General features: G+C 42.9%; 1 protein-coding gene across 1 annotated transcript in view; it reads left to right on the top strand.

Moving 5' to 3' along the window:
* Positions 1–18,939, top strand: part of kto (mediator complex subunit kohtalo) — a 40,323-nt gene extending 21,384 nt beyond the window's left edge. Inside the window, exons 28-50 of the mRNA XM_028308777.1 lie at positions 634–774; positions 859–976; positions 1,237–1,278; positions 4,836–5,021; positions 5,250–5,337; positions 5,422–5,585; positions 8,554–8,677; positions 9,123–9,235; positions 9,540–9,693; positions 10,038–10,204; positions 11,139–11,219; positions 12,406–12,601; positions 12,882–12,962; positions 13,063–13,202; positions 13,721–13,829; positions 13,914–14,012; positions 14,371–14,506; positions 15,080–15,195; positions 15,914–16,017; positions 16,473–16,737; positions 17,090–17,386; positions 17,475–17,552; positions 17,703–18,939. Of these exons, the coding sequence (XP_028164578.1) occupies positions 634–774; positions 859–976; positions 1,237–1,278; positions 4,836–5,021; positions 5,250–5,337; positions 5,422–5,585; positions 8,554–8,677; positions 9,123–9,235; positions 9,540–9,693; positions 10,038–10,204; positions 11,139–11,219; positions 12,406–12,601; positions 12,882–12,962; positions 13,063–13,202; positions 13,721–13,829; positions 13,914–14,012; positions 14,371–14,506; positions 15,080–15,195; positions 15,914–16,017; positions 16,473–16,737; positions 17,090–17,386; positions 17,475–17,552; positions 17,703–17,903 (3,200 nt within the window). The 3' untranslated portion in view covers positions 17,904–18,939. The remainder of the gene's footprint in view (positions 1–633; positions 775–858; positions 977–1,236; positions 1,279–4,835; positions 5,022–5,249; positions 5,338–5,421; positions 5,586–8,553; positions 8,678–9,122; positions 9,236–9,539; positions 9,694–10,037; positions 10,205–11,138; positions 11,220–12,405; positions 12,602–12,881; positions 12,963–13,062; positions 13,203–13,720; positions 13,830–13,913; positions 14,013–14,370; positions 14,507–15,079; positions 15,196–15,913; positions 16,018–16,472; positions 16,738–17,089; positions 17,387–17,474; positions 17,553–17,702) is intronic.
* Positions 18,940–19,182: the final 243 nt, after the last annotated feature.

The following is a 19,182-nucleotide window of genomic DNA, read 5'->3' as shown; positions in this document are numbered from 1 at the left end:
AGGTAAATGTGTGTAATCAACCAACAACTTATTATCTTTCTCTATTTTTTTAATCCTACTATCCTACTTCCCATTTCCTATTAATATTATAAAGGCAAAAGTTTGGATGTCTGGATGTTTGTTACTCTTTCACGCAAAAACTAATGAACGGATTTGGNTTTTTTCGAAAACTTATCGATACATCTATGTGAACCGTACGAAACATACCCAGCACTAGTCACATTCGTTTGACAGCCGTCATTCTAATCAAGCTATATTGGATAGACTATAAGTAGTCAATTGATTGAGATACTTTTTAAAATTTGTCATATTGTGGCTCTCCCATAAATTTTGTATGGCAAAGACAAGTTATGACGTCAACGTAAATAGGCTATGCCATAAAAAGATTGTAGGTGTAATGAATGAATTATTTCTACTGTCACACTATTGGCGCTACTGTTGCTGTTAAATGACCGGCATCTTGCCTCTCCTTAATCAGCAATATTGCCATCTCTGATTTTTATCTCAGTGATTTGTTATTGAAATCTAACTCCTTTTGGGTTAGACTCTAACTAGACCAAAAGGAGTTAGAATAATGAGTTAGTATTCATTTCTAGCTGTTATTCACTTGTTTTAAAGTCGCATATTGTTCAGGTTTATACTCCGTATCGACGTCGCCGGGTCCGGGCGGCGCGGCCGCGGGCGTGCGATTGTCCTGCGATCGTCACTTGCTCGCCGCCGCGCACAAAAACATTGGAGTTGGGCCAGTTTTAGCTACACTCAAAGCCATACTCAGTAAGTACACAAATAAATACCACTTCATTTACTAGGTGGTACATAATGGTTAATTTTCCTTATTTACGTGGCCTATTTCAACAGTGGTTGGAGACTCAGCCCGTGATGGCGGGAAACCTGGCGGGAAAAAATCCTGCGAACTGTCCCATATATTGGGGACAAGCGACACTGTCCCTACCGATGCACAGCTCGATCTCATGTCGTAAGTTCACATTCATTTTAAAAACAAATCATTTGCACAGTCTTCAGTTACTATTGGTTGCAAATTCAATTCAGTAATAATTCACATAGTAAACTTTGTTCAGCCAATAGTTTGCCTTGACAGTATTCCAGTCAATTTATTTGATACCAGTAGAATCATATCTCATCTTATTCTAATGACAAGAATATTGATATTTTTACAGACATCACGACGGCGTGTTACGTTTAAGTTTTGTTTAAACAGCTATTTTTTATTCTTAGGATGGTAGAGTCAGAGATAAGTGGGGGCCATAGAACTCCTAGGTTTGTTTTTTTTAATATTGAGTTTCACGGTTGCACATTGTCACGGTTCCCCCTAGCTTCACGTCCCTGTGGGTCACCCNTGGCGGAATCACCAGCAAATAGATACAGCTTTGTGTGCTCTGCCATGCTCGCTGTTTGTCGTGAAGTTGACAACGATAGGTAAGCATGCGATCCACAATCCACATACTATGGATTCTATTTTGGAGACCTTTTACATTTGCTTTATAACTAACCTTGCGCGCCAGAAGTTTTTTAACACCTTTTTTGACAGTTAGTAAGTTTTGTCTTATTTTTTACCCAACTGCAATAGAAGTAGGGTTACGTTTTTACCCGACTTCGCCAGAAGGAGGGTTATTGTATAGGATACTTTCAGTAAATGTATGCGTTGCTCTTTACTGTTTATAAGGGATTTAACTTAAAGGAGAAAAGTACGTGGATAGTTTTTAACCCTATTTTGTATTTTCTAGGGTGAACGAGCTCGGCGTACTATGCGCGGAAATGACCGCCTGGTGCAGTGGCCTAGCCGCCGAGTGGCTAGGTGCCTTAGTGGCTCTATGCGGGGCACAACACTATCCCCAGTCTGCCCCGCATGCGGCCCCGCCGCCACTGTATCCAGACCTGTTGCACCATAGGGACTTGCATGATGCGGCGGCTCATGATGCATTGGCTGTGTTCACGTGTATACTAGTAGGTAAGTTGATAAAACCGGATTTGATTTGAATGTTTGTCACAAATAAAAAGTTGAAAGTTGATAAAACTGGATTTGACTGTTTGTTACAAAGGAAGAAATGTGATTATGAATAGGCCTAAATAAGGAAGCAGATTAGTCTCATAATGTTGGACGCCAATGAAGGTTTTCGCGATTTAAAAATCCGCCAGATGGCAATACGTAGACGTGAGGTCCAAATGCTGCATGATTGGTTATCTTTGACATGACATTGACAGATATGTCAAAATCCACTCTCACCTTCATTGTTATGATGTAATGGTATTTACAGTACAGTTATTATTTGTCTGTCAATCAACATCTTCCTTCAATGAAAAATGAAAAACTTTATGCATCCATAATAACCTGATTTTAATGAAGAAAGTCTTAATCTGCCGTCTCTCTCCAATAGCAACCGTTAAAACGTGGCAAGACACATAATATTCATACGTGACGTGCAAACGTGATAAATTTATAAATGCATTATGATTGACTGATTGATCTTCAAATAAAAAAAAACACCCACAGGGATCACAAAACAACTTTTCAACAAACCTTCTTTATTTATTTGTTAGAAATTTTATTGCCCATAAATTAGATACAAATTCAACCTAACCTTTCATTGTCCAGCTCGCCACTGCTTCTCACTGGAAGACTTCGTGCGGCACGCGGCGTTACCGTCTCTCGTGAAGGCGTGTGGGGGCGCCGGTGTTAGCGGCAACCCGGCCAACGCGCCGTCGCCCGATACTGGCGCCAGGCTTACTTGCCACCTCTTGCTGAGGCTCTTCAAGACTGTCGACACTCCGCAACCAGGTACACTATTATCGTTAAATGATTTTCTCTACACTGCAGGAAAACTACTCTCTCTTATTTAACAAACATTTGAGGATATACCCTACACTTGCTACGCTCACCAGACTTTTTGGGGAGGCGCTATGGCATGTTTATCCCTTTGTCGCCTTCGCTCGTGAAAGCGTGCGGCAGTGTCGGTGTTAGCGGCAACCCGGCCAACGCGCCGTCACCCGATACAGGCAGCAGGCTTGCCGCAGGCAAACGGAGGACTAGGCCTACACTCCCTAAGTTGGCTGGCCTGCCATACTCCTATCTCATACCCTTATCACTGCCTCTTATCACTGGACCTTTTGGTTCTCAGCCGCTAATAAAAAGAATAAATTCATTTTAAAAGCCCTTAGTCACTTGTTTTAAAGTTGCTTCTTGTTCAGGTTTATACTCCGTCTCAACGTCACCGGGTCCTGGCGGCGCGGCCGCGGGCGTGCGATTGTCCTGCGATCGTCACTTACTCGCCGCCGCGCACAAAAATATTGGAGTTGGGCCAGTTCTAGCCACGCTCAAGGCCATTCTCAGTAAGTCATTATAAATATTACTTGAATAACTGAAACTGATACACAATTATGACTTGTTATATATTAATGTGGCTGGTGACTGGTTTTTCAATAGTGGTTGGTGACTCAGCCAGAGACGGCGGCAAACCTGGGGGCAAAAAATCCTGCGAACTGTCCCATATACTGGGGACTAGCGACACTGTCCCTACCGATGCACAGCTCGATCTCATGTCGTAAGTTCACATCCATTTTAAAAACAAATCATTTGCATAGTCTTCAGTTACTATTGGTTGCAAATTCAATTCAGTAATAATTCACATAGTAAACTTTGTTCAGCCAATAGTTTGCCTTGACAGTATACCAGTCAATTTATTTGATACCAGTAGACTCATATCTCATCTTATTCTAATGACAAGAATATTGATATTTTTACAGACATCATGACGGCGTGTTACGTTTAAGTTTTGTTTAAACAGCTATTTTTTATTCTTAGGATGGTAGAGTCAGAGATAAGTGGGGGCCATAGAACTCCTAGGTTTGTTTTTTTTAATATTGAGTTTCACGGTTGCACATAGTCACGGTTCCCCCTAGCTTCACGTCCCTGTGGGTCACCTCCGCGGCCGTCACCCGCTTCGCTTCCCTCCATGTTGTGTTGCTAACTCATGATCAAATGTCTAATATAAACATTTCCAAACACTCATTCTATCCTTCTTCATCTCATCTCATCCTCCTAAAGCTTACAGTGGATGTCAACGAGTATTCGTACTTCACCTTCTTGTTAATAAACCTGTGTTGTAAAATATGTTATAACAATAAACTAATGTAGTTTATACCTACTCCGACTTTACTACACAATATCTCTAAACTACATATTTACTCCCCATGGGATTTGTGCGACTTTCATTTACATTTTTGTACAAAGGGAGACATACTCAACAGCTTCAAACAATTTAAAATTACATGTACATACAGTGTAACTAATCGTTATGAAACTTAATAAATAAATACATAAAAATTAACCACATCTTTTCTACTTTACGGATTCGGGTGCCTATGAACGTAATCTCTGTGTGCACATAATCTATGTTAGATGTTTTCTTAAATCAAAGCAAGTTCAATTCGAACATTTGACTTTCAGAATTGAGACTTGTGATTCACATACATAAATCAACTAAATACGTCGCTTGAATCAGCACCTGTGTTCGGCAAGCTTTGTCTGTTGTGTGTTTCACACATGTGTTTCTTAGCGTCACTGTCTAGACGCGTACGTGGCATTATACGCTTGGCGTACGCGTGCTTGCATCTTACATACGAAACAATGTAACTTTGTCAACAGAACGGTAGCATCGCGTTTGCAAAGTTGTATGCAGGCGTACACCTAAGTTAGGTGTACGCGCATTTGTACGTTAGATGACCTAACGTACAAATACGTGTACGTGTCTAGTACGCTTGAGACAGTGAAGCTTAGAGTGGGATACACCAAGCCGTAACTGATTGTAATATTGCAGAGGCAGTGGTGGTGTCGGATCGACGTTGTTAGATTCTTCGCAGTCGCTGTCGTCACTAGCGCGACGCGTTCTAGCGGAGATCTGTTCCGAGGAGTGGGTGCTTCAGAAGTGTCTGCAAAACCCCGATGAACTGTACCAGCCTGACATGCTTCTAGATTCGATGCTGACGCCACGGCAGGCGCAGAGGTAAATTGTAAACAATTGTAGTTTTACACACGTATAGTGGGCCACAGTTCTCTTTACCCATTTTCGTTCATGTTGTCTCATTTTATCGCAAAGATTTGCTATTTGATGAGCGAAAGAAAAAATGGAAATGGCTAGTGGCCCACTGTACAATGGCCATTGGCCACGCATTATCTCGCATATTTTACTCGATTATATTCGATATGTACTAATGTTTACTATCTGTAACAGGTTGCTACACATGATATGCTATCCAGATTCAGCGAGTCATACACATCCAGATTTGGACCAAAAGACGATGATAACTCGTTTGTTAGAGGTAATCATTTGTGCTTATTTTTGCCCAGCATAATGTTAACATACCCTACACTTTCGATTGATCGTTAATTGTTTTCATTCATAGAACTTAGAGCAGTGGTCACTTCGTATGTCGTGGCTGGATCTGCAGCTGATGTTCAAGCAGTTTCCGAATGGGTCGTCCGAGCTGAGCGCGTGGCTCGATACGGTCGCGCGAGCTGTCATCAATGTGTTCCAACAGCCGGCGCCGCCGCCGCCTGATAAGGACAGGTAATCATCTCTCTCTATCTGTAAAAACTTCTCCCGGGATAAACTTGACTTTCCTTGGTGTTGGAAACCAACAAAAAGTTTTTAATACTCTTTACTTTTTCTTACAAAACAAAATAAAATCACTTCTTCACTTTGACAGCTGAAAAAAAGTCGTTTCATTTATACATTTTATCCATATTTTAATACATTATTCAGTAATTCATACATTTTATATTTAATTTATGTCATAAGATACACTTGGTTGGGTTTTTATGGCGGTCAAGCTGTAGATCATGGCTACACAGGAGTTGCAGCGGTGGGAACGAGAGGTGGGAATAGTCCCGTGTCTGTAAAAAGTAAACAGCTGGTAGAAGCTGAATGCNCTGAATGCGATAAGCCGAAGACAGGGTAAAATGGCGAGCATTGGGTTTAAAGTGCGTTCATTTTCCAAGATGAAATAAAAAGGCAAGATAAGCCTTTAAATGTCCCGCAGCAGGGTAAAGGCCTCACTCCAACTGTGGTGTGGATTTTTGTATGATACTGTGAATTGCTGGTAATATTTTTCAAAACCACGCCCACTGTCTTTGAGGCCACACCCACTTCTATTTCAAGCCTTATTTCACTGTTCGTTTCAGCCAACTGACGTCTTCTGTTGTATTTAACTGTATCACATAATGTAATCGTGCTCTTTATTGCTTTGTTCAGGACCGGCACAGACCGCAGCGTGGTCAGTACCAGCAAGTGGTCGGAATCGGTGTGGCTTGTAGCACCGCTGGTTGCCAAGCTGCCTCCCGCTGTGCAAGGCCGCGTGCTGAAACAAGCTGGCCAGGTAAGATACACAGTGTTTTGTTTTCTTCTTCGATGGCAATAAGTATTTAAAATACGAAAATTTAGATACACAGTGTTTTGTTTCTTTCTCAATGCTTTTTTTTAAATAATGAGATAGCTGTCCTATAATGTAATTGTAGAATAGCTACAGTGTTTTATTTTCTTCGATGACAATGTTAAAAATAAAGAGAGAAACGTCACGGCATGGCATAGGTAAGAGACTTTGTTTGATTTTCTTCAGATATTGGAAAGCGGATGGGGCGCCGGTTGTAGCGGTAACTGCTCTAGTGGAAGTGGCAGTAGTGGTGGCTCTCACCGCGACTGCAAGAGCCATCAGAGCCCGAGCTATAAAGGGTAAGTCTAATTGATCTTACTTAATTGTATTGTTGTCGAAAATTATTTTTATTTATTTTACTAGTGAATTTACTTTTGCACGTTGATTGCTCTCTGAAACAGCTTCTTGTTAACACAGATTTGCCCTGATAGTGGTGCTGCTTAAAAGTTGTTAGCGGAAAGAATGTTACATTTTGAAGTAATCTGAAGCACCGTGACCTGACAATGTAGATGTGTCCCAAGGAACGCCTTGGTTTTTATCATTACTGCTACCCGCTAAAGTTGACTAATTAAGTCACGAACTACGCAGGTCATCAAGCGGCGGCGGCGGCGGCAAACGCGGTGTGGGCGGCGGCGCCTGCGCAACTGCCTGCGGCTGCGGCGGCGGCGGACAAGTGCGTCTTGCCAACGAACCGCTGCTATCTCTCGTATTGACTTGTTTACGTCACCAGGACGACCAGAAGGTATGCACACATATTGGTCATTTATTGTGTGTATCAAACATACAGGGTGATTTTTACACACACATTTTGTTTTCTTTTTTTTTAAGGGCCGATTTTTCAGTCGCCAGATATCTTTTAACTGAAGAATAAGTTTGGCACATTGGCAGTTTCAGTATGGGAAATATGTCAAAATGACAAGTTTATTCTTCAGTTAAAAGATATCTGACTATTGAAAAACCAGCCCTTATATGAACAGTGGCTCTTTTCTGTTGACTAATCAATCACTTTTATTATTATTTTATTTGCAGCAAGAGAGTCTACTGAGCTCCATCCACGCGCAGCTACAACACTACCTGACGCACGCGCGCGACCACGAGCGCTCGGCGTGCAGCGACACGTGGCAGGACGAGGCGGCGCCCGAGGCTCTGCAACTGCGCTTCTCGCTGGCGGGCGGCATGTTCGACACCATCCGCAGGTAGCCACCCTTAGTGTACTAGCAGGCAGGACACACCACTGGCCCTCAGCTCCATCCACGCGCAGCTACAACACTAAAGCCTGGTCCGTGAGCACGTAGAATTTTGTCCAATGACCCCAAGCTACCCATCCTTATCGCTCGCGCGTAATTATATTGCTGTCGCGACTGTGCGACGGGCGCCCGCAGTGAGTGTGCGAGCGCGACAGCAACATAATTACGCGCGAGCGATAAGGATGGGTAGCTTGGAGTCATAGGACAAAATTCTACGTGCTCACGAACCAGGCTTACCTGACGCATGCGCGCGACCACGAGCGCTCGGCGTGCAGCGACACGTGGCAGGACGAGGCCGCGCCCGAAGCGCTGCAGCTTCGCTTCTCGCTGGCGGGCGGCATGTTCGACACCATCCGCAGGTAGCCACGCTCAGTGTATTACAGGGAGGATACACCACTGGCCCTCAAGAGAGCCCACTGAGCTCCATTCACTCGCAGCTACAACACTTCTCGCTGGCGGGCGGCATGTTCGACACCATCCGCAGGTAGCCACGCTCAGTGTATTACAGGGAGGATACACCACTGGCNAGCTGAATGCCACAAGCCGAAGACAGGATAAGATGGCGAGCATTGGGGTTAAAGTGCGTTCATTTTCCATGATGAAATAAAGGAGGCAAGACAAGCCTTTAAATGTCCCGCAGCAGGGTAAAGGCCTCACTCCAACTGTGGTGTGGATTTTTGTGTCATACTGTGACTTGCTCGTAATAGTTTGCAAAACCACGCCCACTGTCTTTGAGGCCACACCCACTTTTCTATTTCAAGCCTTATTTCACTGTTCGTTTCAGCCAAATGACGTCTTCTGTTCTGTATTTCACTGTATTACTTTATATTGTAGTTATGTTCTTTATTGCTTAATTCAGGACCGGCACAGACCGCAGCGTGGTCAGTACCAGCAAGTGGTCGGAGTCGGTGTGGCTTGTAGCACCGCTGGTGGCCAAACTGCCACCCGCTGTGCAAGGCCGCGTGCTGAAACAAGCTGGCCAGGTAGGATACACAGTGTTTTGTTTTCTTTCTCAATGCATTTTTTTTAAATAATGAGATAGCTTTCCTTTATTGTAATAGGGTATTTGACACCACCAATCAATTGACGTACTTTTTAAAACTGTCAAAACGACACTCTCCCATAGATTTTGTACGGCAATACTAGCATGTGACGTCACAATTTTATCAACTCAATGAAACTACTTTTTTCAATTATAATGCAACCAAAAATCGTAATTTACAGGTAATTAAAAATTATTTAAGTTTTTAAGACCAGAAAGAAGTGTCTTTTTAAAAAAGTTGTGCTTTAGAATTATTGGGAAATGGTGTCAAATACCCAATTGTAGAATAGCTACAGTGTTTTGTTTTCTTCGATGACAGTGTTAAAAATAAAGAGAGAAACGTTACGGCATGGCTGGGGTAAGAGACTTTGTTTGATTTTCTACAGATATTGGAAAGTGGATGGGGTGCCGGCTGTAGCGGTAACTGCTCTAGTGGAAGTGGGAGCAGCGGTGGTTCTCACCGCGACTGCAAGAGCCATCAAAGTCCGAGCTACAAAGGGTGAGCAATAACACTTCATTATACTAACGGTTATTAAGAAACGACAGACTTGCCTTCAGCACGTTACTGTTGGCCCTCTGAAATAGTTTCTGGTTGGCACCTCCACGGTGCCTTAAGCTAAAAGGAAGATATATTTTGAACTAAACTGATGCAAAGATCAGCTCTTAAAATGTGAATGTGCTCAAGGAAAGATTTGGCTTCCACGGTCATGTAGCATCTTTGTGTATTCATCTGAATTTATTGTATTGTTGTTATACTCTGAGGTTGACTTCAATAATAAATAAATAATGAACTACGCACGCAGGTCGTCGAGCGGCGGCGGCGGCGGCAAACGCGGCGTGGGCGGCGGCGCCTGCGCAACTGCCTGCGGCTGCGGCGGCGGCGGGCAAGTGCGCCTGGCCAACGAGCCGCTGCTGTCGCTCGTACTGACTTGTTTACGTCACCAGGATGACCAAAAGGTATGACACATGTTGAATTCTCCAGTATCATATACACTGGTAAAATTATTCTTCTGTAATGAGCTTAACTGCCCTCCCCTGCCCCTTACAAGTCCCCCATCTTAGCTTTCACGGCGGTGGCACTGCAGCAAAGTACCACACCTTTTGTAGTGTCATAGAGTATTGCTCATGCCCGCGGCATCCGCAACCCGCAGAAAATTAAAACATAAATTGTGTGTGACCCGTAGCGTGTAATTTTACGCCTGCGGGCCAATCCCGCGTTCGTAAATAGCTGAATCGACATTGACAACTTTTTTGACAGTTTTATTTTTATAATTTAACGTAATGATATACTTCAATTGCAGCAAGAGAGTCTACTGAGTTCCATCCACGCGCAGCTACAACACTACCTGACGCACGCGCGCGACCACGAGCGCTCGGCGTGCAGCGACACGTGGCAGGACGAGGCCGCGCCCGAGGCGCTTCAGCTGCGCTTCTCGCTGGCGGGCGGCATGTTCGACACCATCCGCAGGTAGCCGCCCTTAGTGTACTAGCAGGGAGGACACACCACTGGCCCTCAGCCCCATCCACGCGCAGCTACAACACTAAAGCCTGGTCCGTGAGCACGTAGAATTTTGTCCAATGACCCCAAGCTACCCATCCTTATCGCTCGCGCGTAATTATATTGCTGTCGCGACTGTGCGACGGGCGCCCGCAGTGAGTGTGCGAGCGCGACAGCAACATAATTACGCGCGAGCGATAAGGATGGGTAGCTTGGAGTCATTGGACAAAATTCTACGTGCTCACGAACCAGGCTTACCTGACGCACGCGCGCGGCCACGAGCGCTCGGCGTGCAGCGACACGTGGCAGGACGAGGCGGCGCCCGAGGCGCTTCAGCTGCGCTTCTCACTGGCGGGCGGCATGTTCGACACCATCCGCAGGTAGCTTAGACAAAGACATATCCCGATTTGCTATAATCAATCCCAATCCAAATCCATCCGTCAACTGTCAAATTTTAATCTGTTTTTGATCAGCATAGAGGAATACTGGCCCTCATCGATGCGTCGCCACGCGGCAAGCACGACGAGCGCGATCAATGCCATTGCATTCTTTGGTTGCGGCGCTGCAGTGGCACGTTTGTCAGAGTGTCGCGACGCGACCGTGTCTTGTTACGCCAGCCAACCAGGAGCACGATTTTCTGGTGTATTTTAGAGGGTAGTGCAATGGAGACAGGGACCTCATGATGATAGTGATCGGACACTTGCTCACAGACGTCCGCCTAATTGACAAAAAATCGCGCGACCAAACGATGCGGTTTCGTCTCGTGATGAATAATACATAAATCTAATATTATTAAAAATACATAAATCTCTGTAAAATGTAATTGAAGTATGTAAGTCATCAGCATCACGCAAGCATGTGATAATAAGAGGCACGATTTAAGTATTTCATCCCGTTTTCTCAGGTCCTACCAGCTGATCTCCGACTGGGCAGTGTTGCTGACGCAGCTAGTGGCGCACCAAGTGGTCGACGCGTACAACAATAGGTAACTAGTGAGGTGGTGTGGGTTCAATGGTTTGCATCGCGATTGCACACTGCTGAGTGACGTGACGTTTGGTTTGAATTTGGAACGTTTTGTCCAGGTTTAAAAGTAAATTTTAAAATGTGGCCAGTCCTGCAAATAACATATGACATCCGAACTTTTTGGTGACGAAATTCACAGACTTAAACTGGTCTTCATTGATTCATGTCATTGATTGTTTTCACTCCTTGTTACTGTTATTTCCTTGTTTTCTGTGTGTGTTGTGGGACTTAACCAGTTCATCAATGTGTGCAGCTAGCACCATACGCTTTCACGGAGGAGGATCGCTAACGACATAACCTACACAGCAAGTCGTCCATCACCCTTCACACCATTCAGCGCTTCGGTGCGAGGTGGATTCAGGGGGCACGATCATTTCAATGTTACCTTCATACCATTACACCGGGCTTTTGGTTTACTTCCGCAAATAAATCAAAATTACACATTTTCCACTAGCTTCCAATAATCTATTAAAATTTTGCACATGCTGTAATTATTGTCGTGATTAGAGGTAGATGTAGTATACCCATCTCTTTCTCCACTAGTTTAGTCAGACCTGTGATTCCGGCTGAATAGAATAGGATCACCCTTTACCCATGGATGTCGTAAGAGGCGACTAAGGAACAATGGGAACGTCAAGGTTGGAGAGGTCCAACCCGTCTGGCTAGTGTGGGAAATGTAGGCCAATCCACCATTAGCCTCTGGTAAATTTTATTTTATTTTTCTTTATTCAGAAAACCACTGCTCTTTATAATATTACAAACAGGTAATGTTTTAGTTCTTGAATTAGATACAGTCGTCCTCCTACAGTGGAGAATAAATGGCCTGATGATAATGATGATTTGAATTTACTATTTACGAAACAACCTTTTTGGCAATTGCCAAATCAGAAAATACAATATTTGTCTACTACAAATATGGCAGCTACGAAAACTTAGAATCATTTGCACCCTCCACCCCTATCGTTACCAAAAAAAAGTAAATGCTACATTAACCTCTATCACCGACAATGTTAAGTACAAACCAAAAAACAAAACACAACCGTGAACAAAGGAACCCTGGATCCGCCAATGGTGCTACTGACGACTTGTTGCGTAGCATGGCTGACCGGGCGGTGTATCCACAAACGTTAATGTAGTCTGTGTCGCAGCAACCTGTTCACGACATTGATCGACATGCTCGCCACGCTCATCCATTCGACGCTCGCGGACGGAGGTGACGACAACAATAGGAAGCACTACCAGAATCTGATGAAGAAGCTGAAGAAGGAGTTGGGAGACCGCCACGGGCCGTCCGTGCAGGCTGTCAGGCAGTTATTACCGCTGTCGAAGAACACCATTATAGAGGTCAGTTTAATTATTATTATAGTTTACTCTTTGTTTGTATTGATGTCTCTTCCTTTGTTTATTTGCTAATAGAAACAAATCTGTATTAGTCTAAAATGTTGATATTCAACACATTATACACTGTTCCGTGTAATGCTAAAAGTAAGTCTAAATTAGCTATTCTGATGTGAAAAAATTTAACACACTGCCTGTACATCATATGCCACTGTGTTGGTACCTTTTCTTGGTGTAAAATTCTGTCTGATTGTGGACTAGTAAGTAATGTAAATATTTATTTTAGGTCATCGCCTGCGAGCCACTGGGATGTCTCGTCGACCAAAAAGGGAACAAGATTACTGGTTTTGACAGCGACAAGAAACAGGTACGAATAAATAAATATTTTTTCCGCAGACCTTTTTACAATCGCTAATTAGAGTTGCAACTCTTTTGAACTCTACAATATATAAATTCTCATACGTCAGGGTCTTCGGCTGACGGACAAGCAACGGGTGTCGTCGTGGGAGCTGATGGAAGGTGGCAGGAACCCCGCCCCCCTGTCGTGGGCGTGGTTCGCCGCCACCAAGATCGAGAGGAAACCGCTCACTTACGAAAATGCCCATAGGTCGGTTATGAGGAAATTGGAATATGATTCCCACTGTATTTTGAATCGTGTTCCCTTTTGTTAAGGTTCAAAGACAAAATTTGAACTGACTATACCCGTGGAAGGGTTAACGTAAATTGGACTTCAATGACTCATAGACCTTTTTGCCTCATACCACTTTTGTACACTGTGGTAACGAGTAAATGTAACCTGTTTTGAGACAATACTTTCTAAAGCCTGGTCCGTGAGCACGTAGAATCCCGTCCAATGACCCCAAGCTACTTATCCCTATCGCTCGCGCGTAATTATGTTGCTGTCGCGACTGTGCGACGGGCGCCCGCAGTGAGTGTGCGAGCGCGACAGCAACATAATTACGCGCGAGCGATAGGGATGGGTAGCTTGGGGTCATTGGACGGGATTCTACGTGCTCACGGACCAGGCTTTATCAATCTATAGTCTGACATAAAATAAAGCTTTTTAATATTTTATTGCATATTGCTTTTTACTAACTTAAGTAATACGAGGTTATGTGTTTGTAGGTTATTGAAATATCACACGCACAGCCTGGTGAAGCCTCTAAGTTATTATCTGGAACCACTGCCACTGCCGCCAGAAGACCTCGAAACGAATGACAGCAAGCAAGTAAGCGTGAGTTACAATAAAACCTACTTACTTCCTTTGAATGTTCATCTTTATTGTATCTAGCACACTGAAAAAATATTTTTATAACAGGACAATGGAAGCCTAGACTCAAGTCCTACTGGATCTGGGAAGGGAAGGTCACGATCAGCACCTTGCAAGAAGATCAAGAAGCAAAAGGTCACAACACCGGTGAGTTTGACTAATTGTGTACTGACGACGGCATATAAACTCTACGTCATCTGTGATAGGTGCTATTTTGCAACATACATGTATAGTTTTGTCGGTATAGTCGGATGTAGTGTCGCTGTACATGGGTTTTCCATTCAATAAACAGCCCTATTGAAATATTTACTAGTGGTGGTAATCGCGAGTGTCTAACGCAATATCCACTGCTGTACTGGGGTGGGTCAAAAGACTTACCCAGACGTCAGTATGCCATCTTAACTTGGCAATTAGGAATCTTAAATGAGGCAGATAATGCCCTATGCAATTTTTTCGAATCGTGTACTCATTTATGTGGCAATAACGGTTTAATGTTTGAATCCAGACCAACGGCAGCAGCGGGCCGGGCAGCAACGGCAGCGCCAACGGCATGGCGGCGGCGCCGGCGCAGCAGCCGCAGTTCATGCAGCAGCAGCAGCAGTGGTTCCCGCCGCCCGGACAGAACTACTACAACCCGCCGGGTAAGCAATGATGATGTTTTATTTGAAGAAAACAATAACTTCAAGGCACACTTCTAAGGCCTCCTGAGCACTAGGCTGCGGCAGCTAATATATGAAAATTCTTAGCTGCCTAGTGCGCGTGCTGCATGGAGTGTTTATACATATACCGGATTGGCTGCCACAGCGAGGCTGCCTAGTGCACGAGAAAACTTGCTTGAAGCGTTTTATAGGCTAGTTCATTAGTTATCAATGAAATGTGAATTTCTATTTTTACTCGCTTTGAAATTGACGAAATCTTGACATTATCTATTACCCATACAAAGTCTACGAGAGAGACTAAAGTTTTGACAACTTTCAAAAAGTTTTTTATGTAAAGCCATTTTGGTTCAAACATGTACAAATACTAAGACTTTAAAATTGTAATAATTGTTTTGGACCAAATAAATTTTTTCTTTCTTACTTTTCTTTCTTATCTTTCTTTCTTATCTTTCTTTCTTATCTTTCTTTCTTTTCTTTCATTCTTTTCTTTCTTACTTTTCTTTCTTATTCATTACCCCACACGTTTATCTGACGATTTCAATGATTTCTTTGCAGCTGGCGTGAGTCCCCGCGGAGTGGCTCCGCCGTCCAACACGCAGTCCAAGCAGGCGCTCAGCAATATGCTGCGCCAGCGGTTACCCTTCAACCAGATGTCGCAGATGCAGGTAAATGTGTGTAATCTACCAACAACTTATTATCTTTCTCTATTTTTTTAATCCTACACCTACTATAATATTATGAAGGCGAAAGTTTGGATGTCTGGATGTTTGTTACTCTTTCACGCAAAAACTACTGAACGGATTTTGTTAAAACTTTACAGTATTATTGTTTATAACCCAGATTAACATAATATAGGCTATAATTTATGACGATATGTGACAATCCTACTAATATTATAAAGGCAAAAGTTTGGATGTCTGGATGTTTGTTACTTTTCACGCAAAAACTACAGAAAGGGTTTTGTTGAAACTTTACAGTATTATTGTTTATAACCCAGATTAACATATAGGCTATAATTTATGACGATATGTGACAAATTTTCAATAAATAAATAAGAGTTGTCTAAAAAGCAGCGAGACTTGTGTTTCAGACTTATATGCTCTGTCATATTGTCACCACTTTCGTGCGGCTCCCATACCTGAGGCACTAACTTGTTTTTAGTTATAAGAAACTTTGGTACTTAAATAAAATTATTTATTTATTTAACTTAGGCCCATTTTCCACCAAGGCGGAGCGGAGAAATGTTTTGATAACCAATCAGATTTCATTCAGATTGAATGAAATCGCTCCGCCTCTTGGTGAAAACCGAGCGTTAGTTATGAGACCTGAAATTTAGATTTAGCCAATCAGGAACTTTACCAACCTACAATTTGTGATTTTAACTTTTAGCAAGGGACCGGGTATCCAGGAGCCCCCCCTCATGCAAGAGCGCCTTTCCCGCGCCAGGGCATGAGGCAGATGCAGCCCAACCAAATGGGGCAGATGCAACCGACGTAAGTGTAAAGACCACAATAATATTGAAAAGAACGTAATGTTGTGTTTTAGCAACTATCCTAGTATCCATAATACATCTAAAACGTGGTCCATGAGTAATTATTTTTAATTATGTTGCTATCGCGCTCACACACTCACTGCGGGCGCGCGTCGCACAGTCGCGACAGCAATATAACTACGCGCGAGCAATAAGGATGGGTAGCTTGGGGTCATTGAAAAAAATTCTACGTGCTCACGGACCAGGCTTTAGTTCGATTTCATGACAGATTAATACCTAATACGATAACTACCAACTGTATCATTCATTTTAAATAAATAATTAAAAAAATCGTACTGCCTAAGGCGGGAAAAGTTTTTCAAGTTGTTTATTTAAAATTTAGTTTGAGAAGTGACTCTAATAGTTAAGAAAATTTATAACTATTGTGTCATTATGTAAGTAATTCAATTCTTGCAGTCAAATGAATCCTATGGGAGGAATGAGCCAAATGGGACCAATGGGCCAAATGGGTGGAGTACAAATGCCGGGGCAAATGGGAGCCGGACAGATGGGTGCGGGACAAATGGGGGCAGGCCAGATGGGCGCGGGGCAAATGAACCAGGGCCAGATGGGAGGCATGGGTGGACAGATGTTCGGAGGACAGTATGGTGGGATGCAGCAAGGATACGGAGGCTATGGGCAGCAGATGATGCAAGGAGGGCAGCAACAGATGATGAATCAGGTAATAAGAATTTATAAATAGAAATTATCTTGTGCAGGGCTACGCCTAGGCGTATTGCACGTCGACCCATTCTTCTGCTTCCCTTTACCTTTATTCCCGTCATCCGCTAAAATTCTATCCATTAGGTGAATCAAGTGCTTGGGTGAGAGAGTCCTTCTAGTGCCGCATAAGCCGACCCCAGTAGGCCTAAGATGCGCGCCGTGATAACTTTTATCGACGTCAAAATGTATGGGCAAAATCGATAAAATGGCGTGATAACCACTTATCGCGACGCGCATCTTAGGCCTACAGGAGACCCATCCTAGTTAAGACTCGAGCTCTTTCATTTATTTCAATATTGTCTATCTTCCAGGGAATGGGTCAGGGCGTAAACCAGATGGGTCAACAAGTAAATCCTATGGGCCAACAAGTCAACACAATAGGTCAAAATGTAGGCCAGATGAGTCAAGGCGTGGGCCAGTCGGGGCAAATGCCTCAGGGCATGGGACAAATGGCCCAAGGAATGGGGCAGATGGGTCAACCCATGGGCCAGATGGGGCAAATGGCCCAAAGCGGAGCCATGGGTGGCATGAACAACCAAGGTGGCAATATGGGCCCACAAGGGGGTAACGCGATGGGCGGATTCCCTGGACAACAATCATTCCAACAGGTATGTATTCAAGTAATTTAATTATTTATTAAATAACTAATTACATGTGTTTATCGATATTGTTAACAATTGCTCTATTTTGCTTTAGAATATGATGGGAGGTCGGGCAAGCCAAGAGGCATACCTTGCTCAACAGAGGCAAAATGCTCGTCCACAATATATGCAGGTTAGTTTTAACGTATTTTTAATAAGGGGTAATTATAATGTCGCAATCAGGGTGAATATTTACATTTATACCTTTCTATTTATGTAATTTATTTAACAAAATAGTGCCAAAAAATGCCAGTAAATTTATTCCTGTACGTAATTCTTCCAGGCGCCAAACGTAACTATGGGTGGAATGGGCGGTCCCGCGCCGCCGTATCCACGCACCATGCAGCCGCAGCAAAGCGCTCAGTACCAGCAGCAGATGACTCAGCAGCGCATGCGACAGCAGATGCTGGCTATGCAGCAGCAGCAACAGCAGGGCCCGCTAGTTCAGCATCTACAGCGACAGCCTTACCAGCCACCGTACTAATAAATTGACTACACTCGCGAGCAAAAGTATATCGCCCTGTTTGTTAAGAACGACCGTAAGAACTAAATGACTAATAGAAGATAAATAAAAATGGTACCATTTTAAAGGTAATATTATATACTTTAATTTGATACCATAGATACATTCATAGGCATTCAGTTCTTACGATGAAAATTTCAAAACACAAGAGGGTGATTCCATACTTTTGCTCGTAAGTATAGAATCAACCCTGACGCTTCTATGTGGATGTGATGGAGAATCATAGCCACGCAGCAGCGGCAAAGCTAGTAGATTCTGTTTACTTGCAGCGTTAACTCTCCAGCCGTCCCAATAAACTGTCATATCAACTGAAAATTCTCGCTTATTCAAAGCAACTACGTTATGGATTGTAAGCGTTACAAAAACTATGGTATTGGTAGAAAAGTAGAATTTCCTATATTCATAATTTGTCAGAAATATAAATTATGTTCTGTGGTACATGTAAAGGCCCATTAGATTAGATGCACCGAACTCATTCCAAGTAAGTTTCGCGCGTCTCGAGAATTTTGAAATGGTACTGCCGCTCTTGCAGTCGACAATTCATATAAAGAAATAGTTTTATACGCAAGTGCCTCCGCATGCTTTGATGGTTTCCCCAAACCAAATATCCAAGAGAATATTTTATCTATAAAAAAAAATTCTAGCTAAGCTATCGTATGAGGCGTCTTTATAAACTGACTGACAGATCACTACCGGTGGTGTCTTTGTAAAATTAAGATCTATGCCTATACCACTGTAAGGCCTTCAGTATATAGTAATAAGAATAATTTAATAATTATTTTGAATTAAATGTAAATTATATCGAATATTATAATTAGGTACAATTTATATGCATAGTAGGATTAAGAATTAATCTGTATCTTTAGAGTTTAAGTGAGACAACATTATCACCGGCTCCTGAGGTCGGCGACAATAATTAGCAGCTTGAATGATGAACCAATCACAGCAATGAACAATGCTGATAACTTTTGTCAGAGCTCAGAAACTGGCGATCTGTCTGGTACAAACTTAAAGTGTACTTTCAAATTATATTTTTCTAGGTCCCTTTATTATTTTTATATTATGTCCTTTTGTATTTGAGCTAATTATGATACGTTTGTTTAAATTTTATTTCGGAACACTGAGTTTGATAATTATTTATGTAGTACTCGTATTTTGTACTCTATAATCTCCCAAATAATGTAAATAATGTTACATAATATTATACAATGACTTAGATGAATGAAATTTGGTGTTTTAT

Source organism: Ostrinia furnacalis, unplaced genomic scaffold (genome assembly GCF_004193835.3).
Source record: "Ostrinia furnacalis isolate ACB-3 unplaced genomic scaffold, ASM419383v2 OfSCF2491, whole genome shotgun sequence".
In the NCBI taxonomy this organism is placed as follows: domain Eukaryota; kingdom Metazoa; phylum Arthropoda; class Insecta; order Lepidoptera; family Crambidae; genus Ostrinia; species Ostrinia furnacalis.
This window is presented reverse-complemented; position numbering and strand designations above follow the sequence as displayed.